This window comes from Camarhynchus parvulus, chromosome 27 (assembly GCF_901933205.1).
Source record: "Camarhynchus parvulus chromosome 27, STF_HiC, whole genome shotgun sequence".
NCBI classification, from domain to species: Eukaryota; Metazoa; Chordata; class Aves; order Passeriformes; family Thraupidae; genus Camarhynchus; species Camarhynchus parvulus.
Genome location: NC_044597.1, coordinates 4,074,296 through 4,087,280, shown reverse-complemented (window position 1 = coordinate 4,087,280; position 12,985 = coordinate 4,074,296). Strand labels below are relative to the sequence as shown.

At 44.0% G+C, this 12,985-nt stretch overlaps 1 protein-coding gene across 9 annotated transcripts in view; it reads right to left on the bottom strand.

The window, feature by feature from the left end:
- The window catches only part of TANC2 (tetratricopeptide repeat, ankyrin repeat and coiled-coil containing 2), a 142,648-nt gene that overhangs the window by 49,509 nt on the left and 80,154 nt on the right, over positions 1 to 12,985 (bottom strand). For all 9 annotated transcript variants that reach the window (XM_030966077.1, XM_030966074.1, XM_030966076.1 and 6 more), the window contains 3 exons: positions 10,503 to 10,689; positions 3,037 to 3,300; positions 339 to 464 (listed from right to left, as the gene is read on the bottom strand). In XM_030966077.1, the coding sequence (XP_030821937.1) occupies positions 339 to 464; positions 3,037 to 3,300; positions 10,503 to 10,689 (577 nt within the window). The remainder of the gene's footprint in view (positions 1 to 338; positions 465 to 3,036; positions 3,301 to 10,502; positions 10,690 to 12,985) is intronic.

Sequence of the window (12,985 nt, the reverse complement as noted above, 5' to 3'; positions counted from 1 at the left end):
AGCAGGAGAGGGACTTTGCGCAAGGGCCTGAAGGGACAGGACACAGGGCAGGGTTGGATGAGATATTAGGAAGGAATTGCTCCCTGTGAGGGTGGGCAGGCCCTGGCACAGGTTCCCAGAGAAGCTGTGCAGTGTCTAAAGCCAGGCTGGACAGGGCTTGGAGCAGCCTGGGACAGCGGAAGCTGTCCCTGCCATGGCAGGGCTGGCACTGGACAGACCTTAAGGTCCTTTTCAAACCCAAACCATCCTGAGATTCTGGTTTTCACAGAGACATGGATGAAGTTCCCCACGCAGACACCCCCAGGATGGGAAGCCCCAGGGCCTCGTTGTGCTCCTACCTCGCAGGTCCTGCTGTGCCCGGGCGCTGGCCACGCTCTGCCGCGGCATCCGCAGCGACGTGCGCAGGGGAGTGTGCCTCTGCTCGTCCAGGTAAGCCAGATCTTCCAGGTGGGCTGAGCTGGTGGCTGCCACGAGAAAGCAAAGAAGTACATCACGCCTGGCTCTTGGATCTCATGCTCTGGTTACTGTATTTTTTTCAGTTTCGAATGAAAATACATGGAGATGTAAGTACTGTGAGACAACATAGCTGATGTGAACCAAGTACCGTATCCCCTAGGAAGAAGTAAAGTGTTTTGGTGACTTTTCCTCATGCTTCATTGATATTTGCTCTGGTCTGGTCTCCTGTTAGTGTTCCCAAATAGAAGAAGACAGCTACCACTATTCCAGGGTGCTCCAAGCCCTCTGCAACCCAGCCCTGGACTCTTCCAGGGATCCAGGGTCAGCCACAGCTTCTCTGGGCACCCTGTGCCAGGGCCTCACTCCCCTCACAGGGAAGAATGTGTTGTAAGAACTGCTCCCAGTTGTAAACTGCTCAGTGACACAATACATTCAGTGAGTGTACTTTGTAGGCTGCTATAAAAATGGGTATTTTTGTGCTGTTTTGGAAGATTTTTGGGGAGAATCTTTAAAAAAAAAAAAAAAAGGAGAAAAGAAAAAGCCAGCAGGTGTAAGTGCTGCTATACTTTGCTTCCCAAGAAAAGAGTGTATACAAATTCAAATGTACTTGAAAAAAAAAAAAAGAGAAAAAGAACCTGTTTTAGCAAAGCTGTGAATTCATGATTACCTTAAAATGTGGAATACCATGGAATACCACTAAAGGAAGGCCAGCTTTTTGCCCCATTCTCAGCCACACTGTCTCCACAGTGATGACCTTGAGGCTCAAAATTAATATACCTATTTTCTGGTGGGTTAATTTTCAGTTGGATTAGTCAACTAATCTGGTTTATCAAGTGGTTACCCAACGTGTGTCACTGGAGCAAGGACATTGGCAGCTCAGCATTAACTCTTTCAGCAATGTCACATTTGCAGACAGACTTAAACCAACTCTGAAACTGCACCTGGTTTCCCTTTCTCATCACTCAGGCACAAAGATAATGAGGTTAAACTCTTTGGTGAAAACCACCCATATAAATCCACTACCTAAACCCCATAATTTTCTGGTGCCATAAGCATATAGGAGCTAATATGTGATCATTTGATGATAAAATGTTAAGCCAAATCTTGAATTCTCATAATATTTACTTCCACGATTTAACCTGGGACATGAACTGTGTCAGCTGTCATAGTACTTCAAAGCAGTAAAATCTCTACCAAAAAATAAACATCTAGAATGAAAAGTTGTTCCTGAACTTTACTGGACAGTTTCCTCTTGAAATAGCATTTGCCTCTAAGTGCACCAAGCAAGTCAACAACTTCCAAAGACAATTAAATCAACACACATGTATTTAGATTTACGGTGCCCAGCCTCCTCTGTTTGCTTTGGAAGATGTTTACACAGTGTCATTTATAAGGAATTCATCTAAAGCAAGCAGGCTATGGAAGGAGAGTTTTCAAGTTTTTTCTATCCCCTCCCTTCAGCCTGGAATCTCAGGTTTTCAGTCTGTGCTGCACCTCCACGCTCTGGGTTTGTACTTCACCACGTATAAATCTAATTTCTGCATCGCTTTTAGGTCTGTGACCAGCCAAAGCAGGATTAAAAAGGAAAGCTAATCCAGTTATGCAATGCAGCCTGGTTCACCAAGGGATGCTGATTTAACAGACAATATCCCAGGCTCTTTGGGGTATCTCTCAGAATTGTCTCTGGGTTTTCTGGAGCAGCGTCTGCCAGGACTCAGAATCCAAAGTGTGGATTTCTCCACATGTCTACACACACACATAGACAACATGTTTTATCCCAGAGAAATTACCCAGCAAGAAAAAAATATGGGGCAATAAAGGAACAGGGAGTAATTCCAGGCAAGCAGCTTTGCAGCAAAGCTTTAATATTTCTAATCCCATCTCTTTTTTCTGCCCTGCTGTTACCAGCTTCAGGGGAACGCTCAGCAGGCTGGTAAAAGACATCAATAAGGTATGGCATAACATCATTTAGAAATGTTTCAAAGAACAAACATGAATTTAAATGAAATTAATGTTGATTTTATGCCAAAAAATGTCAGTCACTAGCAAACGCCAAGTGCTGTGAGGTGTGAAATGTTTGGGGCACAGTTCACCAGGAGCATTGGGACCCAGGGCAGATCTTCTGTAGACCAAAAGTAGCACCATTCTCTTAACTCCAGAGCTCTTAAGCTCTTCAGAGAACATGAGACAGGTTATTTTACTTGCAACAAATCCTTTGAACTAGTAGAAATGGCTATGATGTCATGGCACCTTAAGCCCAAGACATTTGCATTGTAATGACAGTAAAGTATCTGGCTTTTTCTTTTTAAACATATTCTCCTGTAATCTTGTTGTAAAATTTTGTAAGAAAGAGATAATAAACTGCTGCAATAACCACTAAACGCCATCAGAAACAGTTTTCCACAGAGGAATTTTTCCCTTAGAACCAATGAATCAAACAAAAAACCAATTCTTGTCATTCTTAAGTATGATGACTCCAGGAAGGAGATTTCTTTTTGGATAAGGAAACACAAGAAGGGCTGTGGCATCTGTGTGCTGTGTCTGGCTCTGACCTAAAGGGCACAAACATGAATTTCTTACCTGCTACTGAATTTGGGCGTGGCATAAGGTACAGAGGAATTGACTGCACTGATTGGGACAGGACTGTCTCCAGGTTCCTCTCGGGGATTTTGTTGAGGCTGTAGGTGGAGGCTGACATGTTCTCATCCACGCGGTACAGGCAGGAGTCCATGCTGGATTTCTGGGATTGCCACTGCTTCAGGTTTCCCCCAGATCCAAGTTCCTTACTGCTTTCCCCGCCATATTTAGTACGTTCCACATTCTCAGAGTAACTTGTCAATGTAGCTAGAAGGAAGAAATGATAAACAAAATGAGTTAACAAAGAAAGAATGGCTTGAACACACGCTGCTCAATGCTGAGCTGAGCCATGCAAGAGCCAAAAATTATCTTCATCAAATTTTCCATATCCACATAAATCAGAGATTATGGATTTTACTTTAATGATACTGTTTCTGCTTACGACTTCTAAAAGAACATTTAAGCTCTAATGTTTTGGCTCATACAGTTAAAAGCCATTTGTAATTACAAAGAGTATTAAAAATTCTGTGCTGCATTGTATTCAAATACACCATTCCAGAAAGGACAGAAATTATTTAGGAGGAAACATTACCATGGCTCCTCATGTCTTTTAATTGGCATCATAGTTTCTACCTTTCCTTTTCCAGGGAATGTTTGCAGAAGTTTGCAAGGTTTGACACTGAGAAGCCTCCACTGACCTACCTGAACAACCAGCTCCCATGGATTAGTTTGGCTCAGTATCTTTGCACCCCATCAAACGTTCTAAAATTTAGTTGCTTGCAATGTATTTTGAAATTAAACCCAACACATGAAACTGCTAAGAACTGGTATTTATTTGTTGGCATTTATACATAGACTTGCTGTCAGGTAAACATATTTATGATTTAGGATAAGAAAATCAGATAAAAACAGAAAACAGCTATTCATACATTTCTATTGCTCCCTCAAACTGTCTGAGAAATATCTTTGAAATGATTCTCTATAAAAAACTCCATTTCAAAGACTGGGTTTGCGGGGCAAGGCATGCCGTGTTTTCTATTCTCAGGAAAAAAAATCCCCATTGATCCATTAGGATCCATTAGAATCTGTTAATTTTAAAAGTCTATCTCAGTATGTGTCTAATTAGTCTTTGAAAAAACAAATCAGCAGCTGACATCAGTCATCTTCCAACACATCAAACTGAGGAAAAACAAAATAAACATGTCAAAATAAGTTTTCTTTAAGTGAAACAACAAAAAAGAAAAAAAAAGCTATTAAGTCCTGCTGCCCCTTTTTCTAATCAACAATTTGTGTTCATTCTAAACATAATTTTCTCTAGTTTACACTAAAGCTGTTTTATGTGCAAACTCATCACTGAAGCAGATATTTAGGACCGTTCCCTGTGGATTAATTTACCTGCTGAACAGCCCTGGATGATCTAAGTGCTGCTACACATGCTGAAGTGATGGCTCTATGGATTTAATCTCTTCTAGGAGCTGTTTTAAACCAAAATAATTTTAACTTCAGTTAAAAAGCAAAAGCATCAGGTTAGCTGTGAGTCAGCAACATGAACTGACATGCTGAGCACATCTCCCATAGTGTGACCCCCAGAGCTGCTCAGACACTACACTTTCACTTTGACAACTGGAGAAAGCGTATTTCAGAAAGATAATTTCAGAAAATTTACTTTACCTGCAACTACTAAGATGTGGAGTGATGTTCAGGGGAGAAGAGTTGTGAATGCCAGATTGGCAGATAAATACAATGGAAGAGCAAAGATTTGGGCAGCCCTGAAATGGTCAGGGAGTTGGATCAGGTGGTCATTGTAGGTCCCTTCACAGTGAAATATTCTATTCTATTCTATTCTATTCTATTCTATTCTATTCTATTCTATTCTATTCTATTCTATTCTATTCTATTCTATTCTATTCTATTCTAGCTATTCTATTTTATTCATCCCACCCCATTTTATCCCATTCCCATTCCGTTCTTTTCCATTCCGTTCCATTCTGACAAGATGAGAGGAAACAGCCTCAAGTTGCACCAAGGAAGGTGAAGGTTGGACATTAGGGAAAATTTCTTCATTAAAAGGATGATGAAGTCCTGGCTGTCCAGGCCAGTGATGGAATAACCATCCCTGGAAACATTCAAAAACCATGTGGATGTGGTACCTGGGAACAGTGCAAGGGGACTGGAATTAGCTGGTCCTTAAAGGCCCCTTCCAATACAAACCACTCTCTAATTCTATGATTTTTAAACACAAGGACACCTCTTTAATCAAATGCTCAAAAAAAATGCAACCTTTGAACTGACAGCGTGCTCTAAACTGGGAAGACATAAACTGATGAACTCAAATCTGTCAAAGAGCAGGAATTTTTGCCTTAAGCCATCTGCAGAGAGGCAGATCCTTCAACCTCAGTCTCCAAGGGACAGGTGGGACACACTGGGGTGCCATAGCAGGAATCCACCAGGGCACCAGAGGCTAAGGAAGAACACTTGAGGCTCTTCAATTGCTAAATCCAGACAAAAAAGCACAACCCTGGTGAACAAAAAATCAGAACTTTGCCACGCCTGGGCCCTGCTCTATTGGATCATGCCGACCACAGTGTGTGCTGGTGAGCTGGGAGCAAACAAGACACTGCAAGGATGGAGAAGGATGGGACAGTGTGTGAGTCACACACAGAACAAGAGAAACGTGACATGCACAAACAGCTGAGGTTCTCTATAGCACCCAAGTAATACCACAGGGACATAAATATAGACGTGTGTGCATATAGATCTGTGTATTTATAGATACGTAGCTGTGTCTCCAGTCTCCACTGGTGCAGTCTCACGCTATTTAATGTGAGCACAGACAGAATTTGAGGCATCCAGATCTTCTGACTGCTGGAAAACACATAATGAATGATATCCCATGGAAAGCCCCTTGTATGAGTGCGCAGGCAGTGTGGTGCCCGTCTGCAATCCTGTCTGCAGCTTTTTTTCAGCAAATCCTGGGATTTGCTGAATCTCTGTCCCCATGATCCCAACCCACCCACAGCACCAGCACCACCTGCCCCAGCTTCAAGCAGCTTTGCAGGCACATAGACTGTGGTGCCAGGAGGGAATACGCTCCAGAAGTACTGGAGTCACTTCACAATCCCACCCTGCTTTGAGCACTCAAGATTTACTCCTGTGTTTCCTCTGTCAAACTTTCCTTTTCCAGTGTGGTCTTGTTTCCCTTGGAAACAAAAGTTCTGATTAGAACTTTTTGCAAATAACATGGGTGAAATATTTTGATTTCTTTGGGGAAATAACAGAGCTGTACGGAAGCAGCAGCAGCCCCCTCCAGACAGCACCTCAGCCCTACAAACAGCACTACACGTCTCAAGACAGTTTTGTATATTTACAGGCCACAAATATTATTTCTCATTTAGTTGCAAGCTGGCCTATGCCCTGGGAGGTTTTCAACTGAATGTGTCTCTAGTCAAACACACAAGGGAATTTTTACCATCCCATCCAATTCTCCTTGAGGCAAAGACCATGCCTGGAAAACATCAACCTTTACATTCACCTTCCAGCTGTAACTGTGGGAGAAGCAGTTTTTGTAGGTCCCACGTGACAATGACCAACAGCTCTATCATTAATTATATGTAAAGATTTATGGTGCCTCAAGTAAGAAACAGGGATTTTGTTGATTTAAAGAAATAACTGCAGGAAAGCAATGAACTTTCATATGCTGCACTGCAACGAGCTCCAAACCCAGCCTGAATTAACCTCATTTCACTTCAGCACCTCTTGCCTCATTCCATTAGAGATGTCCCAGCTAACACGTACAAGTTGGCAAGGAGTGAAATAAATTTTTTACCCTAATCTACATAAGCCTCCATAAACTCAGCCGCAGAAGGATACACCTAAATATAGCCTCATCACCCCAGACCACTCCAGCTGCCAAACAGAAAAACTTGGCAGGCAGAAAGTGGAAGTCCAAACCATTCCCAAGGGCAGGCAGCAGCCTCGTGCAGTCACACACTGTCTGTGCCCCAACAACCTTGGTGCACCTTTAGAACATTATTCTCTGCTGGACACCACCAGGCAGTGAGTTTATGGCATTTCCACACCAAAAAAAACCAATCCCAAAACCCCTGAGGTGTGTCCTGCTCAAGGCTTGAGGCCAAAATCGACACCACTTGCTGGATGTTTAACTTCTCTATCAACAGTGGTCTCAAATAGGAGAAAAAGACAATTAAGATCACTGGCTTAATTCAAATAAACAATCCCACAAACAGACAGACATTAAACAGGTAAAGCCATTTCTGTGTCAGGCCTGGGGTGCTATAAATCACGGTGAGCACGCAAAAGGCCTTAAAATGAAATGAAAAATACCTCGACAGCAGCATCACCTGACCCTAAATCCATTCTGTGCTAGATCTGAATTCCCTGCTGCACCAGCTGACAAGCAGGATGAGGAATGGGATAAAGAATGGGATGACAAATGGGATGATTGCCTTGCAGGGCTCTATCCTGGCTGCTGCTCAGGCTAGAAATGCAAGGTCTGGGTAAAACAGAACGAGACCCTCCCACCTCCTGGGCCCAGCTCCCTGCAAACACTGTGAGACAGAACAGCTCAGCAAAGCTTCTGTTTAGAAACTGCAGTTTATTACTTGCAGAAACAAGGTAATTAATGTTGTAAAGCCCACTCCACTATTGTAAACACGAAAGAAATCTGTTAAAAAGGTCCCAACTCTAATACAGAGGTAGCAGCCTTAATGATCATTCCCCAACTTTCTTTGGGGAATGAGCCCAACTAGAAGCCATTGAGATTCAAAAAAAGATCTGTAATTCTCAGAAATGTTATTCATTATTAACAGAGCATTTCATAATACTGATGAGAATGTCAGAATTTTCAAATGCTTTAACTGTATGATCACAAAAATATTTAACCTGAGTTAAATTTATCTTGATGTGCCTTTTGAGCTTTGTTCCCTTCTCAAAGCAGATGAAGTTGGAAACAAATCCATCTTGTTTCATTGTCAGCAGCATCTATTCTGCATAGCAGCATCTATTTTGCTTAGCAGGCACTTAGACAAATTTATTAACAAACCTATTTTTAACCCAGAAACACATACATCTGTAGAAGGCAGCACCATGATGAAAGCTTAGGAATAAAAGGAAAAAAATAGCAAAAAGAGTAACTGGAAGAACCTACAGGCCAGGGATCCCAAGGAGGGAATGGGCTCCTTTTTTATGTTATTTTCCATCAAATAAATCCACAAAATCTGAGTGAAGACATCTCATCCATACAGTACCAGACTTGTGCACTTCACCACAGCAGTGGGGCCAGAAGATTTCCACTGCTCACTGCTTTCCCTTTGAAGCTGCTTTCTCCTCATACCTGTGTCCCTGCACAGGATGATCCCCTGACACTTCAGCAGGGGACAGAGTGCAGATCATCACAGGGAAAACGTGTGGCCCCATTTGAACACACTTCTACAGGAAGATGCCACGTGGAAAACAGCCATTCCTTAGGAGATTGCTGCTAATGATATAAAGTGCTGCTTGAACATCACTTGGATAAGCTGGCAAGAAAAGTTTGCTGTTTATTTCAAAGGATTGCTAAGACTGGTGGAGATTTTCCTGCATTCTGCTGCATCCCAGCAGCAAAGTTTCCAAGCTCACATTGGAGGGGCTGTGAGGTGCAAAGTTCCCTCAGAGCAGCACATGATTCTTTGACCAGTTTTCTTTTCAGTAGCACATTTTTGAACATTAACAGTTGGCTGCTTTTACATAGTGAGAGCCAAAAAATCCTGGAAGCTATTCAGAGGTTACAGTCAGGTCAGGATTTTCACCAGCCATTCTGTTTTATATGGAAAGAATTCCATGGCATCCACAAGAAAGGGCTGACTTGCTCCTACCTCTGCTCTTGTCTTACCTTCTCCCCCATTCCTCATTGCTTTTACAAATAAAGAATATCTGAATTTGAAGATCTGGACCTTGTAAATTTTTTTTAATCCTTTCAACCTTTGCTCAGCTCTTAGAACCGAGTGACAGCTTGGGCAGAGGCAGGACCCAGCTGGGATCAAACACCCACTTGTACTCACTGTGACCCTCTAGCCCAGCCCAGTTTTGGGGCTGGATGTGGGAGAAAGTGCAGCTCTGATGGTGGGATATGGTGAGCAGGGAAGTGAGGGGGTGGGATCCTGCAGTGACTTTGCCAGGATTCATTAACCTACTTCGGCACACAGCTCAGAATAGCTCACCCATTTGCATTTTAAGATCACGCAGGCAGAAGTGCTGCAAGGGTTGCTGTGGCATCCAGGAGCTGAACTAAGCCCAGATTCCCTGATCAGCCAAGCAAAATGTTAACCACTAGTGCAACTAACCTCCCTAAATTATCAACCTGCCTTTATTTTTCTTTTTTTTTAACACTACATAAATTGTTAGCAAAATAAAATCTTCTTAAGCTGGGGAAATACTCAATCTAGAACATGTGGCAAAGACACCCAAGTGACAATCATCCTGTTTGATATCATATAAACATTAATGTTTTCCCATTGTGCCTCTACAGTTACTGAACAAAATTAATCTGTGTATATTTTCTCCAGATTCTTTACACCTGCAACCCACAGATCATTCAAATGAAAAACCTGCTACAGCACCTACAGAAATTCACTGAAATTTGTGATAATTTAGTTCAGCTCCTGCCCAAGGCTTCCTCTTGCACCATTTAAACAATTTCCAAAAGTAAATTAATTGATGTGACGTTATCAACCTCATACATCCCAATTTTCACCAAGTACTATGTAGCTCTGCCTATGAGAAATGGAAGATGGAGGGGGTACAGATCACCTTGGTCACTGCAGTATAAACCTGAATAATGCAAAACCACTCCCCTAATTAGCAAAGACAGATAAATAATATTATCTAAATAGAGCACTGCATCCAGCTCTGGGGTTCCCAAGGGACATGAAACAGGGTGAGTCCAGAGCATCACTGAGTTGATGACGTGCCTGGAATCCAGACTGGGAGAACAGAGGTTTTTCACAGTGGAGAACAGAAAGCTCCAGGGAGACCTCAGAGCCCCTTCTGGTGTCTAAAGGGGCTCCAAGAGAGCTGGAGAGGGACTTGGGACAAGGGTCTGGAGAGACAGGGCAAGGGGGAATGACTTCCCACTGCCAGAGGGCAGGGTTAGATGGGATATTGGAAGGGATTGTTCCCTGTGAAGGTGGGGAGGACCTGGCACAGGTGCCCAGAGCAGCTGTGGCTGCCCCTGGATGCCTGGCAGTGCCCAAGGCCAGGCTGGATGGGGCTTCACCTGGGACAGTGGAAGGTGTCCCTGCCCATGGCAGGGGGTGGAACTGAATGCTCATTAAGATTCCTTCCAACCCAAACCATCCTGGGATTCTCTGACTGTAAACCAAGCTTTGTTACACCAGCCCAGCACACTGGGGCTCAGCCAGCAGCAGCGAGGAGGAGGAGGAGGAGGAGGAGGAGGACGGCCTGGTACTCACCGATGATGCCGCTGTCTCTGCTCTCCAGCGTGGATGTGGGGCTGGTGACAGCCCCATAGGTGCAGTCCTTGGCTGTGACAGTGGCACTGACGGGTGGCAGGGTGGAGCAGGGGCTGCTGGCCGGCGGCGAGGCCGTGCTGCTCGTCAGGGTGGAGCAGGGGCTGATGCGCTGCGTCACCGCCGAGCTCTGCAAAATGGGGGAGAGCAGGAACACATCACTCACCACAGACACTGCCAGGGGGAAAGGCTTTCTATAGCTCACACTTGAGGATTTGCTTTGTCTGGTGGGGTTAAAAAGTGCTTTAGAGTTTGAAATGAAAACATCCGTTAGGCCACCCCCCACCTGTGGCAGACACTGGGCTCGTTTTCTCCTTCACGCTTCAGAGATCCCAGCCTCCATGCTCAACAGGAGCCACAGGAAACATAAATAGCAGTATTTATCAAAAGCCTGATTCCGTACTCGATCAGTTTTGGTTGTTTTGTTAGTACTGAACTGAAAGCTTAAAAGAAAAAAGCACAAATAAGCAAAAACTGTGACAGAAAGGTAAATGTGGTGCTTCTGTTCCAAGTGGAGAGCTCTGGGGAGGGAAACACACAGTGTGATCTCACCTTTACTTACAGTTACAGTCACCATATCCAGGAAATCCTACAAAGACCTCTGGGCCACTTCCATCTGCTCAGAACCCTTGTGGGGCCGCAGTTTTTATTTTGCTCTATAAATGTTTCCTCCATTCCAGGAAAACAACAGAGATCCTTTATCTAGATACCAGATGGCCCTTCCCTGCCCAGGCATGCTTTTCCTACCAGATAAAATTTAAACAAACCCTCAATAATATGGAAAATTAAAGCAGCACAAAGAAGATGCTGTTTTAAAAGTGATTTTTGGTAAGACTCTACAGGATACTGTGTGCAAGGAACCTGGAGGAGTTTATCCATCTGATCCTGTGCAGGGAGATGGATTTATTAAAAATCCAAAATCATTCTTGAATTCAATTTGATATATGACAGAGCCCTTGTTTTAACTGCAGGCTACTGGATACAGAAGCTCCTCTGGAAAAAGCTTCTCCCTGCTGAAGACACATCCTGGAGCATCTGCAGGGGACAAAACTGCTGTGCAGGGTCAAGGCGCAGGTGGCTTCTTGTGTACCAAACACACCAAGTTCATCGCCCTTACACTGGACTTCAGAGCTTTTTTTTTTAATAAACAGGTAATTTCAACACTTTCCTTGCACAGGACTGAGTGACAGAACAGGCACCCTCTCACAGGGTGGGCACTGGAGGAGCCTCACCCTCAGGAGGATCAGTCCATCACCCCTCAAAGATGGGCAAAAAGTAAGCATTAAAAAAATGGGAGTTTCACCAAGTCATTCTCCCTTGAGTTCATCTTCAGGGTTCTGCAGAGGGAGGTGAGCCCACATCTCCCTGGCTCAGGGGACAGTGCAGAGCACAGCAGCTTCTCCTGCACTGCTGTTGTTGGCTGAAGCTGGGCTCAGCAGGCAGCACTTCACTCACTGTACAATGAGCCTGGTCCCAAGGAAGGAACAGCAGAGGTTCATTCCCCATCTGGAATTTGATTAAATGAGATTTCTTTTATTCTGTGGCAACATCCCCATGTAATTGTGTGGCTTTGTATCCCCTTCTCTGCGGCACAGAAAGCATCATACCTGCAAACTGCATAACAGGCTTGACCTCTAATTTTTTTTTTCCTCCTCCCTATTCCATATTTGAAACTTAAAAAATGTCTGGGGAGGGACTTTTTTAAAGGTCTACATGGTGTTTTATATAAGGACACCATAATGGCAGCTACCACGAGAAACCAGCAGGAAAAAAACCTCCTTTGTCCAAGTATCCCCATGGGTTGTGTAAAAATCCTTACTCAGAGAGGAACTGCCCTGGTGCTGGAGGCAACACAGAGCATCCCTGGCAAGGGGGATGGGGCAGCCCCTTGGCCACCCCACAGCTCTGCTCTCATGCCAGAGGGAGCTGAATCGACCTCAGCCTAATTAGAGAATATCCCCAGTATGGATCAGTGCATCAGCAAACCAGGGACACAGTGCCAATGTCACAGCTCTGCTGGCAGGTTTGTGTATTAACACAGACATCCCGACACAGCAGAAAATGAACTGTGTGAGGATTTCTGTGTTCATTTATAATCTCCCTGTGGTATCCATCAGGGTTGGTCTCTTCTTCCAAGCAACATGCATCAGGATAAGGGGAAATTGCCTGGAGTTGGGCCTGGGGAGGTTCGGGTTGCATATTAGGGAAAATTTCTTTGCTGACAGAGTGGTCAGGCATTGGAATGGACTGCCCAAGGCAGTGGTGGAGTCACCACCTCTGGAAACATTCAAACAACAAGCAGATGTAGCACTTTGTGATATGGTTTAGTGACATGGTGGGATTCAGTCAAAGGCTGGACTTGATTCTCTTGCAGGTCTTTTCGAACCTTAATGATCCAATGATTCTGAAATACCCACAGTGTACAT